Source organism: Gadus chalcogrammus, chromosome 16, assembly GCF_026213295.1.
Source record: "Gadus chalcogrammus isolate NIFS_2021 chromosome 16, NIFS_Gcha_1.0, whole genome shotgun sequence".
Taxonomy (NCBI): Eukaryota; Metazoa; Chordata; class Actinopteri; order Gadiformes; family Gadidae; genus Gadus; species Gadus chalcogrammus.
The window spans coordinates 10,623,115-10,638,069 of NC_079427.1; the positions used below are offsets into that span (position 1 = coordinate 10,623,115).

Below are 14,955 nucleotides of genomic sequence, written 5' to 3' on the forward strand. Positions count from 1 at the left end.
TGTCCAAGGTTTGATATCTGGTCACATTTTGTGATCATAGGATTCCCTTTTCATTATCCTTTGCGTTTCCTTGTTCGGGAAAAAACAAAAATTACCCTGACCTCCATCAGCCTTTCTATGATCTAGCTTAACAACTTTGCATTAAATTCCTGATGATTGATCAGCAATTCTACACAAACACATATCCTTTACATCCCATAGGGAGCATGCAGCAGTTGTTTCACACACCTGACTCCCAGGTGGTATGATGGGTTCAAGGGCATTGTGAAGATGACCTATGACATTGTTTTAAGTCTTCAGAGGCCTCTGCCGGAGTTGAGTCTTTATAAATATCTAGCGAGGTCTCCTAAGCCTAAAACAGCCTGTCATGCAAAGTGGCAGTATGTCGCTGCTGAAGCTAGTCCTCTTGGCTATGATTACCCGGAGAGGGAAGGCGGTGTGCGTGTTGCAGGGGCGCGCACACCCACCTGAGCTCTTCAAGGCTGGAGATCTCATGCTAGGAGGCATTTTCACCTTTCGTACCGGGTTTAGAGGTAGCATACCAACCTTTCAGAGCATACCAATGTCACCGACATGCATGAAGTGAGTATTCCTTTTTGTCGTTTGAAGCAATGATTTTCCTTTGTTGAACTTGAACTTGTTTGACCCTTTTTTTTTTATCGTATTCATCCTAGCAACTCTGTCTTTCTCTTTCTCCAGTATTAATCTAAGAGAATTTAAATTTGCCCAAACCATGATCTTTGCCATTGGTGAACTTAACCAAAGCCCTGACCTCCTTCCTAATCGCACTCTGGGCTACAAGATCTTTAATGCCTGTGGAATGTCCAACATCATGAAGTCAGCAATAGATTTAGCAAATGGCCAAAGAACTAAAATATATGAGGGAAACTGTACAAAGTCTGAGACAACGCAGGCTGTGCTAGGCCACTCCGCCTCTACTCCAACTATGGGATTTGCACGGATTATAGGAAGGTTCCAGATTCCTGTGGTAAATGTTTTGCATTGCAATTCTATATGAACACACATGGTATTTGGTTAAGATATTTCTGATCCCTGTGGTGATCAACAATGTGTTGTCTTATATAACTATTGAAAGTATCTACGATGTATCGTATTTCATGAATCCTCATTGTTCCAAACTTATAATGTTGATATAATGTGTACTACAAATGTTATGACTTTGATTCTTTGACACAGATCAGCCATTTTGCAACCTGTGCCTGTCTGAGCAACAGACAGGAGTATCCATCCTTTTTCAGAACCATTACCAGTGATTACCACCAAAGTAGAGCCTTGGCAAAACTTATGAAACACTTTGGCTGGACCTGGGTTGGGGCCATAAGTAGCAGCAATGACTATGGTATTAATGGGATGACTACATTTATAGAGGCTGCACAAGAGGAGGGAGTATGCATAGAGTATTATGAAGCATTCCAGCAAACAGGGCCAATTCACGAATTAGCAAAAATTGTTGAAGTTGTCAAGCGCTCAACTTCCAAAGTGATCATGGCATTTATGACACATCGAGAGATAAAGGTGCTGGCAGAAGAGTTGTACAAACACAATATTACAGGACTTCAGCTTGTTGGCAGTGATGCCTGGCTCACAGACCACTCTCTCACTGACATTGAGGGCCACAGCATCCTGGTTGGCTCCATCGGCTTCATCGTCAGCAGAGCTCAGATCCCGGGGTTGGGGAAGCACCTTAGGGATGTTCAACCCTCACAGTTCCCTGACAGCCAGTTTGTCAAAGATTTCTGGGAATATATGTTTGACTGTTCTCTGAACGGTACCGCTAATATGCAACGAATGCCCTGTAATGGATCAGAGAGCTTACACAATATTGAATCATTCTTCACCGATGTGTCTGAACTGAGGTTCACTAACAATGTCTACAAGTCAGTTTATGCTGTGGCCCATGCTCTAAACAACCTGTTTGAATGCAAGGACGGAATGGGCCCATTCTCCAATGGGGATTGTGCAAACATCGACCACATTGAGCCTTGGCAGGTCAGTAAGTCTACAAGGGTAGTTATTATTCTATATTTATAAGGCATTCTTGAAGGAGTTTCTATGGCTTTTCATTTTCTCAAATTCTAGTTATTTTTTAACCATCATACGATACAAATGCATACATTGCTAATACAGAAGGATACAATTTATTTTGTATCCCCTCTACAGGTCTTACATTATTTACAGAACGTCAATTTCACAACGAAACAAGGTGAACAAGTATTTTTTGATGAGAATGGTGATTCTCCTGCCGTCTATGAACTCATCAATTTGAAAAATGTCACCTCTGGAGCGATGCAGATAGCCCAAATTGGTGTCTACAACTCAGCTTTGCCCAGCGATAACCAGTTTACTATGAATGGCATCCCCATTGTTTGGGGAGGCGGAATCTATAGGGTACATGCAGCTTTCTTCTCGCATTTCTGGCTAGTGGGGCAAAATGCCTTGCTACACAATATTTAGTAAGGTTGAAGGGATAGGTTATTCTACTGTCATCATCATCATCAATTAATTCATTTGTTCATCAAACCATTTCATATCTTAAATGATAGGCCATGTGACATGTATGCATGCATCCACTGAAGCTTGATTATACACAAATACATTGTTGAGGCACTATGAAATTATTTGCTTGTGGTGCTAAATTGATATATTATACGTCAGGTGCCTGCCTCGGTGTGCAGTGAGAGTTGTGTCCCAGGAACTCGCAAGGTCCTCCAGAAAGGACAGCCCGTCTGCTGCTATGACTGTATACCGTGTGCAGATGGAGAAATCAGCAATGTTACAGGTATCACTTTTAAAGCGACACATTTTTGGTTTAAATTACAGTTCATTATAACCATTTAGGAACTTGGAAATAGTTAAATAGATTACGTGAATAGCTATTGATAACGGTATATGTATGAAATTGCTTATTCAATTAAACTTTTTCCTAGAAATGCATCAGAAATGACCATACATACATGATTTTGTACTGCAAACTCAAGCCTCCATTTTCTTCAGCACAATATCAATAATAGTGTTATTGATGTCTCTGGTTAAAAACAGATTCAGCGGAATGCCTGAAGTGTCATAAAGAATTTTGGCCCAATGCCAGAAGAGATACATGCATCATCAAAGAGATTGAATACCTTTCCTTCTCGGAGATCATGGGATTCATTTTAACATTGTTTTGCCTGTCAGGAGTGATTGTAACAGCAATTATAGCGTGGATATTTTTCCAATTCCGAGAAACTCCAATAGTAAGAGCCAACAACTCTGAGCTGAGTTTCCTACTGCTCTTCTCCCTGACTCTGTGTTTCCTGTGTTCTCTGACCTTCATCGGCCGTCCCTCAGAATGGTCCTGTATGCTTCGCCACACAGCGTTTGGGATCACTTTTGTCCTCTGTATCTCTTGTGTTCTTGGGAAGACTATAGTGGTGTTGATGGCCTTCAGGGCTAAACTACCAAGCAGCAATGTTATGAAATGGTTTGGTCCAACTCAGCAGAGACTCAGTGTATTGGCTTTCACTCTCGTACAGGTTGTGATTTGTATTCTTTGGTTAACAATCAACCCTCCCTATCCCGTAAAGAATATGGAGACTTATAGGGATAAGATCATTCTAGAATGTGCCTTAGGATCCTCTATAGGGTTCTGGGCTGTGTTAGGGTATGTAGGGCTCCTAGCTATGTTATGTTTCATAATGGCTTTTCTGGCCAGAAATCTACCAGATAATTTCAACGAGGCCAAATTCATCAACTTCAGCATGTTGATATTCTGTGCAGTCTGGATCACCTTCATCCCTGCTTATGTCAGTTCCCCTGGGAAGTTCACTGTAGCTGTGGAAATTTTCGCCATTTTAGCTTCAAGTTATGGGTTACTTGTATGCATTTTTATTCCTAAATGTGTTTTAATCTTACTACGGCCAGAGCAAAATACAAAAAAACATATAATGGGTAGGTCAACTGAAGTAAAGTACTGATTATTTGCTCTAACTTAACGTAATTATCACTTTCTTTCCAAATTGCTTGACTGTTTCTACACTACTTGAAATTCTTCATGAAATACAGAAAATACAAAAAAGTGGGTGCACTGTCTGTTTTTTTTTTTTTTCTTGACTCGAACATCAAAACTCCTACTGTAAATAGTTTTGTATTGTACATGAATCCCTCTTCTGATTTCCTTCTAGAACAATGTTAAAAGAATATCATAAACAATTCTTCACCACCCTCTACTTTGAATGTCAGTTGTATGACAGTTAACTTTGTAAGTACTTTTTTAATTTGTAATCTAGATCTACTCTACCTTGCGGTTTTCTACCAACAAATGTGTCATAGCCAAAATGAACAATATACTATATTAGTATTTTTACGCTTCTATAATTATTTAAAAAATATTGACAAGGTAATTAATGCCAATCTGCAAAGCGCAAAGTTTTGTAATTTTTCTATCAAAAGGTCAACAAGCTTGTCCTGATCAATATTGACCTAAATGGCAATTAAGTTCTAGAGGCCTTACGCAATCACCATGTTTACGCACACCTCTGACGATGACTTATTGATCCGTTGTGCAAACCTGGGTAGCAAGGACGAGGCTATAAAACACACATCATATCCTAGTGTCCTGGCTATGCCAAGGGTTAGGCTGTGAGATGACACCTCTGACACTCATCTGCTTAACACTGTACACTTGGATAGTGTCACCTGGCTCCCGGCTCAGCCTGGCATTAAGTCAGCATGAGCATGAAACAGAGATGTGGCACGCACTCTCAAATAGCTTGTATAATAAAGTGACCATTGAGGGGACGAAGAAGCTGGCGTTCACCTTTCAAAGGTGAGTTCATCGATTGCAAATTACAAGTGTAGGAACACTTGCTCTCTTGAAGGGGTTGCATTTCCCAAAGAAGATTTGATTGAATTCATCAGTGCTTAGGTTTTAATTGTTTTATTTCCTCAGCAGGTAACCATTTAAATTATTTGTTTTAACAGCAAATTGGGAAAGCAATCACACAATCTCTAGACTTGTTAAATTCATAAGATAGTGTAATTATCAAACCTTTGAAATGAAATTTCATGCAATGTTATAGGATTTTAAACATTTTATATCACAGGATTTAATACAGGACATGTTAACTTTTTTTTTTATAAATTCTGTATCTTTAAGACGCTAACTATTATTTATTCATAATTAAATTTAAATCTAATCTCAAGAAACAGTGCACAGTATATTCAATGATGTTATATTTTTTAGCAAGGAGAATGTCCAGGTGGACTCTGCATTCCTGTCCTGCGTAACTTTGAGATGCTTCACGTTTCTGGAGAACCCCTCACCTGAGGCCTGGATCGGGCCTGAACATCAACAGGTAAGGGGCATGAGACCATAGATTAATAAAAAATGTGGAAAGCCCAATGTCCTAATGTATTGAATGGAGAAAATGCTCGGATAATTCCTTCCACCTATAATTGTATTATTATTCGATATTGTATGGTCAGTTTATGGTCAAGCCTCAGAATGTGCACATGAAAGAAGACTCACAGCAGTTTTACAGAACAGCAAATTTACACTTCAAAAAGGCCAAGCTCAACTAGGCCAGATACTATCTAACAAAATAAATGACCACACCATAAGGAGACTGTTGGCGGAATACTTATTTTGACAACGATAAGTAATGTGTTCAATAATCAAGCCCAATACAACAGATATGTAGATGTACATAAAACATGGATTATTTGAAGACATATCAGGTCATTATTCAGTATTTACGGTGATACTATCTCTGTTTTTTCTCTTTTTGTGAATCTGTGTGTATGTGTTTGTATGTTTTTACAGCACCACTTGTCAGCAATAATTTGTCCATCCAATCGGTCAAGAAAAACAACACCAAAAGGACCAAGTAAGTTGTACAACTAAACAAATGTTAATCAAACACGTCAACTAACAATTGAGCCACTTGCTCTAGAACAAACAAAACAATATACATGTATCAGTTTATTATATTATTGTTCTCATTAAATCTCACACATTCTTCACAGGTGCAATCACTGTTGTTTTATTTGCTATGGAGTCAAGCGCAGTGAACAGACACCCCAATGGGATCATCTATAGGCTTGGGAAAGTACTTATATCATCTTTTCTGCTGTTTCTTGCAATCATTGTAATTCGATTGATATTAATCGTCTCAGATTTCCGATACAGCAACAACTCTTTTGTTGTGGGGCTTTTGACTCTCACGTTACACTGTTTACCTCCACCAGCCCTCCGACCCCCGGGATGGTCCTTTGTGCTGCGTCACACAGCGTTCGGGATCACCTTTGTCCTCTATATCACCTGTGGCCTGGGGAAACCAATCCATGTTTTGATTGCCTTCAGGGCCACTTGGACGGTTTTCCAATGGTTGTGTCACTCACATCAGCAGCAAGCATGTATTTTGCCACTATCTGCTGCACAGTTGATGGTTTGTGTTGTGTGGTTCTTTGTCACCCAAATGTCACCAAACAGGAATGGAAGGCAGTTGTGTTGTGAAAACATAATACGTGAAAGGGATGTCCAGTTTGCTGTCATTTACTGGGCCACATCGTATTTTTTATGTTTTTCATTTACCCTTTTACTGCGATCAATACAGGCTAAATTGAATGTATTTAGCGCTCCTATGCACATGCGTTTGCTAGTCTGTCTACAATATGCCAGGGTAATAACAAAGTATATCATTGTTATAAAACTCAACATGCCCCTGTGAACCTTATTTGTATATGGTATTATGATGCTACGATGATAAAGATCCTGAAACATTACATTAAATATATTAAAATGAAAAAAGAGTTGTAGGGAGACAACACTAATCGTTTCTTAAGATGTGCTAGGCTAATGCTTAATAGATGGATACAATTCTTAATTCATATTTTAGATTATTACGACAGATGGAACCGGGGTTTAAGTTAAGGCTCAGTGATAACTTTGTTATTTTTCAACGTGGACCCTATTTTCCAATAGTTAGAGATTGGGCCAGTATTGAGCGAGCATGGTAACCCTTAAGAACAATAGCACTCAATTAATCAATAAATATTTTCAAGCCAGAGCCTAAGTCTAAAGAGCACATATATTGTAAAATCCAAAGCAATGATTCAAGTGCCCGGATCAAAAAAACGTATAATGTGTATCATTTCAAATAGCTCTACAGTTAACCAAAAAACATCCAAACATTGACATGATATATATTTTTGTCTTCTTAAGGCGAGACACGGCAGGCAAAATCATCGATTTTTCAGTCACTGGTCAATTTTGATATTTTGGGCTATTTTGCACCATTAACATGTAATGTTTCGCACAAAAGAAAAAAAAATGTCAAAACGAAACATTAAGGTGTTTGTTTTATTATAGTTTGTCAACTTGCGCCTCTGAATCTTACAGAAGATTCACCAAACGTTTGCTTTATTACGCACCGTTTCAAATTACAGCCGGTCTCTGTCATATGTGTTCCGTGGTATCATTGGAAAGCACTCGATCTGCTGCACAACATAAAACTGATATCTGATTGGCTGGACTCGATTTCCGACCGGACGATTGGTTTGAATGTATCACGTGGTATGCTCTCATGCTTGGTTGGCTTTTGCCATAAGAATCATTAAAGGCCGTTTTCTCAAAATGAGTGTTTTTTCATTTTTAGGTGCACATTTCTCAGCCTATGTAGAACCTAGGTACACCACACTTCCCAGTTTCACACATAGCATTGTTATGAAGACATCTACACATGGATTTATTTATAAATTGTTCCTGGCCAGATTTATGGGTCATTTTACCTGGAAATCATGGCGAAAATAGGGTTTTTAAGGCCATGGATAGTATATTTTGATTTCCCAGGTCATAAAAGCAGATATCCTAAAATCCATGTGAGGATTTTTTGTCATTTGATATATAAACAAAATAAAAAAAGAATTTTGGTCCTGGCTTTATCACAGTTTAAAGGCACCCAGTGTGACTTTCGAGGCTTAAAAATAAACATTCAATTTCTAGTCTTTTTTACACATAGTAAGTTTCAATAACTCCATACCATTACATACCGACATTCAAGCAGCAAAGATGAGACGTCGTTGTGTGGTGAGAACTGATAGAAAATCGATAACAACAACAATGCCGCCATTTTCTTTATTTTTTGTAACCTACAATAAATAAAGCAGGCTTCCAGTCAATGGAAAAATGGCTTCTCCCCACCGGCGATTGTTGTTGTTTACGATTTTCTATCAGTTCTCACCACACAGCGACGTCTCATCTTTGCTCCTTGAATGTCGATATGTAATGGTATGGAGTTATTGAAACTTACTACGTGTAAAAAAGACTTGAAATTGAATGTTTATTTTTCATTGAATGTTTACATAAAGTTGCACTGGGTGCCTTTAAGATTCATGCACCGGAAATATATGCAAAAACGTGCATATTTAATGAGATTCAGCCTAATTAGCATAATTAAATATGCAAAATTCAAAAACTTGTAATACATTTTCTTCTTATAATGATGTATGTAATCAACTGGTAAAGTTTCATGGTGATCCCTTGTATTTAAAAATTTTACCCTATTCACCTGCCATGTCTGGCCTTAAAAAATATTGATTAGAGAAACAGGAAGATTTCTAGATGTTACCTTGAAGAATGAGTTAGTTGGTGTGTTTTTTTTTAGAGATCTAGAAGTCTTGAGTGAAAACTGACAATATGTCAGGCTAATCCGATCAGATCTGACCCATTTCCACCCTTCAGTTCAGCCTTGCCCTGTCACTCTATCCTGTCAACATCAAGATGTTACTTTATAAGGCCCATTACGATTTTTGTGCTGTGTGGCAGTGTATACTACAGAAAACAACAAAGCCATATGCAAATAAGTTTAATATAAAGTCTAATGTACATTTTTGTAATGGGCAAAAGTTTTGTTACTTACAGTCTCAGAATGTGATGTAATATGTTTTTTTCAAAGCAGAGACTCACTTCATTCAAGAATATTTAAAGATGAGTTTCAGATGATGAAAAGAATATAACAATATAAGTGTATATATTTGTTATTAAAATCAACCTGCCATAGCATACATTATTTGTTTATTGTATTTCATAGAGAAAAATAATGAAACAATATACATATATTACAATTTGATAATAATTGTTGAACATGCATTATGTAAACAATGTCTTCATTAAAACATACCACTAAATGTCTATTGATGTCAAATGGCTATAGGATGACACTTTACACATAACAATGTCAAAATAATACTTTGTCATAACATGAAAAAAGGTTGGAAGCGCCCTTGCAAATTTACAGAGAAAATCATAAAAAGTGTTCGATGTCAAATATAAATAAATTGCCATTTACTAATGCTAAAGGTCATAAAACTAACGTAGAACATATAGTAAGCCTTTGAGATGTAACAATATTCAGTTCCTAATGGTTGTTAATGCTTACAAGCAATTACTGCCTGATTTGCATTTGACAGAAAATGGCCAATACTCACTGTTACGCTCACAATTGTACATTAGCTCAGACAATAGAACTTGAAATTAATTTGGAATTGTGCCTGGTCTAAAGAGCAGTCAGGCATACAAATATGTCTATTGGTTGATGATTCTTCACAACAACAATACTATAAATGTTAGTGCAGGTAAGAATGGCTACAGGCTAGGAGATGGTTGCTGTGATGGGCATGATCAGCATTATCCTAATTACACTACTGGTAAAGGGTCAGTCAGAGGAACAGGCATGCAAACTGATAGGGCAAACAGGCTATTTGGAGTTTTCCAAAGATGGGGATCTTATTATAGGAGGAATATTCTCTTTAAATTCATCTCGAGCAATAGATAATTATGGATACCATGCATATCCCGCTCTTTTTTGCAGAAGGTAAAAGATTTTTATTCTGAAAAGCAATTAAATGTCATGCTACTTTTTCAACAGGCAGTCAAAGGCTGAATTATTCTTTATGCTGCGTGTATCCATTTGTATTGGTATTCAAATTGTTTGTATTGAATATTCTTTGGTATTGTTTCAAGGCTGAATCCCAGAGAGTTGCTGTTTGCCCGTGCCGTCATCTTCACTGTGGAGGAGATTAACACAAATTCAGCTCTTCTCGATGGAGTGACCTTGGGCTACAGGCTCTATAACGGCTGTGGGACTGAGAGCCTAGTAAGAGCAGCCCTTGAAGCTGTTACGGAAGGCGAAAGCTGCAGAAAACGAGTGCAGGCATTGATTGGCCATTCATCTTCTGGTGTTAGCAAAGCTATAAACCTTATAGTGGGAGAGCTGGATATTCCTCATGTGAGTTATATTTATATTTAAATTTAAATCTAATCTTAAGAAACAGTGCACCGTATGTTCAGTCATGCTATGTTTTTTAGCAAGGAGAATGACCAAGTGGACTCTGCATTCCCACTTGGATACATTTTGGGTTTTCTATGTTAATATTGTCTTTAGGTGTATGATTCACAATTATTTTATTTAAATATAAATGAAGTGATTAATATATAGGTAATTATTAATTATTACTTTTTATTAAACGTAATTATTAGTATACTTTTTGTTTTATTTACAGATCAGCCATCTTTCAACGTGTGCCTGTTTAAGTGATAAACGTATTTATCCAACATTTTTTAGGACTGTTCCCAGTGATCAGTTTCAAATTTCGGCTTTGGTACAGCTCATGAAACATTTTGGCTGGCAGTGGGTAGGAATAATTCACAGTGCTGAGGTATATGCATCTGATGGTGTAGCTGAGTTCATTAAGCAAGGAAAAGCTGAGGGTATCTGTGTGGAATATGTGATTTATTACAAGAGAACAGATACCAAGATAGAACATAAAGTAACAGAGCAACTGAAAGCCTCCACATCAAGCGTAGTCCTGCTTTACATGTCATTAACCTACACAAGAGAGTTATTTAAAAACGTAGACGGGAATAAGTTACCTCGTAAACAATGGATAGGAAGTGAAGCTTGGATCTCACAGAGAGATTTGGCTTCCCTTGGAAGTAAGAACGTATTGCATGGGGCAATGGGGTTTGCTCTGCCTCAGTCTATTATTCCAGGTCTTTCAGAGTTTCTTCTGAGCCTGAAACTGAGTGATGAACCAGAGAGTGTTATGATCAAAGCTTTTTGGGAAAGTTTCTTTGACTGCAGCTTCTCTTCATCAAATACCACAAAGCTCTGTAGTGGGGATGAGGATCTCAGAACAATCTCCAGTGCCTACACAAACACAGAATTAAGATCTGTGAGAAATGTGTACACAGCTGTGTACTCGATTGCACATGCTCTTAATGCGTTATTGCAATGTGAAAATGGATTTAATCCCACCACAGGAAAACACTGTGTAAACAAGACTGATGTCCAGCCCAAACAGGTACAGAATGTTCGGATAAATATATAAGTATGGTGTGAAAAGTATGGTTGTATTGTAAATGCAATTTCAATTTGCGTGAATATATATATATATATGTATATATACTTCCGTTTTTTTCCAATAACATAGTAACATTGAATATTCTCTGCACAGGTACTGGAACACCTGAAGCTGGTCGATTTCACCGTACTGAATGGTCACAAGGTATCTTTTGATGAAAACGGAGACAATGCGGCACAGTATGACCTGTTAAATTGGCAGTACAAGGAGCAAGAATCTGTGAATGTGATTAACATTGGGCACTATGATAGCTCTTTACCTGAAGGACAGAGATTCAGGTTTACACCTAACATAACAATCGTATGGGCCCTTAACAGCACTGAGGTAAAATATAACTAAACTTAAAAAACGTTGCAGTGACTTGTTCCTCAGAATGTCTACTAGGGGAATGATTTGACATGTAAAACATACTCATAGTTGCATAACTATTGCCTCTTTTAGCCTCCAAAGTCTGTTTGCCGGGATGCATGTCCTGCGGGAAGTCGCAAGGCCGTTAATAAACAAGCGCCCGTGTGCTGCTTTGATTGCTTTAAATGCCCAGAGGGAGGCATAAGTAATGAAACAGGTAGGATGCGTGACTCTAAAGCTCACTAGGATGATGAGCCTAAATGCTAATGAAATGAGTGCTGTTCATCACTAATTGATTTTCTATACTTATTGGGTTGGGTATTTACTCTCTTTCAGATTCAACAGAATGCTTTTTGTGCACTGCTGAATTTTGGCCTAATGAGAAAAAGGACAAGTGCATTCCAAAACCGACTGAATTCCTTTCCTTCACAGAAATCATGGGGATTGTATTAACTGCGTTTTGTTGCTTTGGTGTATTTTTGTCGATTTTGATATTCATAATCTTCTTAGTTCATAAAGAAACACCTATTGTCAGGGCCAACAACTCTGAGCTGAGTTTCCTGCTGCTTCTCTCTTTAAAACTGTGTTTCCTGTGTTCTCTGACCTTCATCGGCCGTCCCTCAGACTGGTCCTGTATGCTTCGCCACACAGCTTTTGGGATCACCTTTGTCCTCTGTATCTCTTGTGTTCTGGGGAAAACTATAGTGGTGCTAATGGCCTTCAGGGCTACATTACCCGGTAGTATTGTTATGAAATGGTTTGGTCCAACTCAGCAGAGACTCAGCGTATTGGCTTTCACTCTCATACAGGTTGTAATTTGTATTCTTTGGTTAACAATTAATCCTCCATTTCCAAACAGAAATGTTCAGTCCTTTAAAGATAAAGTAGTTCTAGAATGTGCCTTAGGATCCTCTATAGGGTTCTGGGCTGTGTTGGGGTATATAGGGCTCCTAGCGTTGTTATGTTTCATACTGGCTTTTCTGGCCAGAAAGCTTCCAGATAGTTTCAATGAGGCGAAGTTCATCACCTTCAGCATGGTGATATTCTGTGCTGTTTGGATCGCCTTTATCCCTGCTTACGTCAGTTCTCCTGGGAAGTTTACTGTAGCTGTGGAGATATTTGCAATTCTGGCTTCCACGTTTGGCTTGTTAACATGCATTTTTGTACCAAAATGCTACGTTATAATTTTCAAGCCAGAGCAAAATTCTAAAAAGCATATCAAGAGTAAAATGCAAAGCAAAGAAATCTAATGATTGATGTGTATAGGAAATATAAACCTGATTATGTATCGAAGGATTTCAAATTATATATTAAAGATATATACGGCAAATATTGTTGTCTTTTTAAAATCTATAGATTAAAGGAACAGTTGACATCAACGATGTCAGCTGTTAGTAGATGTCTAGAAGCAGGGGCGGTTCTAGGGGGTGGGGGGGGGGCAGCAGGGGCCAGTCATCCCGTAAAACTGAGCTTGCACCCCCCAGTCTGTCCGGACAGGGGGGGTCGATTTCTTGCGATGGTGTGGCACTGACGCACAAGGTGGAACTTGAGATATATAATACATCATACTGACTTTATTGCTGTTGGTGATGTATGATACTGAGTGGTTTGATGTCAGTGATGGAAACCCAACATTTTGTAATATTGACGATTGCTTTAACCAATGAAACATTTCAAATGTATACATTTGACAATTGCTGTAACTGAAGGAAACACTTAATACTATACTACTGAACTAAATGCTTCAACGGGTTAAGGCAAATTATTGTATATTGTGATTTTGAATGCCGTTACTTAGTACTAAACTAAATATTTGGCGTCCCGGGTTCAATGTGCCCCTCCAACAAAACAATTGGTCTGGTCTGGCCCGGTCTGACCCCCCCATGAAAATTGCTCTAGAACCGCCCCTGTCTAGAAGTCTTCCATGTCCTTTTACAATAAAATACTTGAGTCACGTCTGAAACGTTGTTACTTTTAAATCCGATTAACATATTTTAACATAAATAATTCTGTACACTGTATTGTAGTCCACACTTGTTGCGTATATCATTTTACAATTAACAAAACGCCTTCTAAAAATGTGTAATATGCAATCCAAAATCAATATTTTTGAAAAATTCAGACTGAAGGTTTGAATTCAAACATTGCTCTGAATCTGTTAAATAACATCTACAAATACTTTGATTGTACGGTAGTAATAATAATATAATAAATAATAAACAAATAATTATTTTTACTGGCCCTCCCATCGTTTTTAAATCAAATTGTTTTTATTTCTTTTTGATAAATATCTAATTTAAATGTGTAAAACGCATTAAAATATTGGTGGCCAATACTCACTGTAACGCCCATAAAAAATATATAATTTTGCCTGGTCTAAAGAGCAGTCAAGCATACAAATATCTCTATTGGATGATGATTCTTCCCAACAATAACAAAGATACTATATAAGTTAGCAAAGGTAAGAATGGCTACAGGCTAGGAGATGGTTTCTGTGATGGGCTTGATCAGCATTATCCTATTTACACTGCTGATAAAGAGCAAGTCAGAGGAACAGGCATGCAGACTGATAGGGCAAACAGGCTATTTGGAGTTTTCCAAAGATGGTGATATTATTATAGGAGGAATATTCTCCCTAAATGCATCTCGAGTAACAGAGAATAATGGCTACCATGCATACCCCACTTCATTTTGCACAAGGTAAGAGATTTATGCTTAATTTTTATACAGGCGGTCTAAGACTGCATGATTCTTTATGCTGTGTGTGTTAATTTGTGAATGCATCCAAAATCGTTTAAATTAAATATATTTTGCATTGTGTCAAGGCTGAATCCCAGAGAGTTGTTGTTTGCCCGTGCCGTCATCTTCACTGTGGAGGAGATAAACAAAAACCCAACCCTGCTCAATGGAGTGACGCTAGGCTACAGGCTCTATAACGGCTGTGGGAGTCAGAGCCTAGTAAGAGCAGCCCTTGAAGCTGTTACAGAAGGGGAAAGCTGCCGAAAAAGAGTCCAGGCATTGATTGGTCACTCATCTTCTGGTATTAGCAAAGCTATAAACCTTATAGTGGGAGAGCTGGACATTCCTCAAGTGAGTTTCCTTGAAGTTGCAAAATTGCAAAGTAATTTTTATGTGTGCTTTCTATTTTAAAAATGTCTTCAGTTGTATGTTTCACAATTATTTAAT

General features: G+C 37.9%; 2 protein-coding genes across 2 annotated transcripts; both read left to right on the plus strand.

Moving 5' to 3' along the window:
* Positions 1 to 382: 382 nt before the first annotated feature.
* On the plus strand, positions 383 to 3,974 carry LOC130406194 (extracellular calcium-sensing receptor-like). Its single transcript, XM_056611636.1, has 6 exons — positions 383 to 582; positions 700 to 988; positions 1,198 to 2,010; positions 2,182 to 2,409; positions 2,677 to 2,800; positions 3,061 to 3,974. Exons 1-6 carry the CDS (start codon positions 383 to 385, stop codon positions 3,972 to 3,974), a joined length of 2,568 nt encoding a protein of 855 aa, XP_056467611.1.
* A 771-nt stretch (positions 3,975 to 4,745) lies between these two features.
* On the plus strand, positions 4,746 to 13,019 carry LOC130405395 (vomeronasal type-2 receptor 26-like). The gene is made up of 5 exons (XM_056610459.1): positions 4,746 to 4,825; positions 5,243 to 5,354; positions 11,515 to 11,565; positions 11,863 to 11,986; positions 12,115 to 13,019. Exons 1-5 carry the CDS (start codon positions 4,746 to 4,748, stop codon positions 13,017 to 13,019), a joined length of 1,272 nt encoding a protein of 423 aa, XP_056466434.1.
* Positions 13,020 to 14,955: the final 1,936 nt, after the last annotated feature.

What these genes read in the sequence shown, in the direction of transcription:
- LOC130406194 (XM_056611636.1), top strand. Translation starts at nt 383, where the DNA reads ATGTCGCTGCTGAAGCTAGTCCTCTTGGCTATGATTACCCGGAGAGGG. An exon ending in ATGTCACCGACATGCATGAA is followed by an intron (nt 583 to 699) that starts GTGAGTATTCCT and finishes CTCTTTCTCCAG; the next exon opens with TATTAATCTAAGAGAATTTA. An exon ending in AGAAATCAGCAATGTTACAG is followed by an intron (nt 2,801 to 3,060) that starts GTATCACTTTTA and finishes GGTTAAAAACAG; the next exon opens with ATTCAGCGGAATGCCTGAAG.
- LOC130405395 (XM_056610459.1), top strand. Translation starts at nt 4,746, where the DNA reads ATGTGGCACGCACTCTCAAATAGCTTGTATAATAAAGTGACCATTGAG. An exon ending in CCGTACTGAATGGTCACAAG is followed by an intron (nt 11,566 to 11,862) that starts GTATCTTTTGAT and finishes TGCCTCTTTTAG; the next exon opens with CCTCCAAAGTCTGTTTGCCG. An exon ending in AGGCATAAGTAATGAAACAG is followed by an intron (nt 11,987 to 12,114) that starts GTAGGATGCGTG and finishes CAGATTCAACAG; the next exon opens with AATGCTTTTTGTGCACTGCT.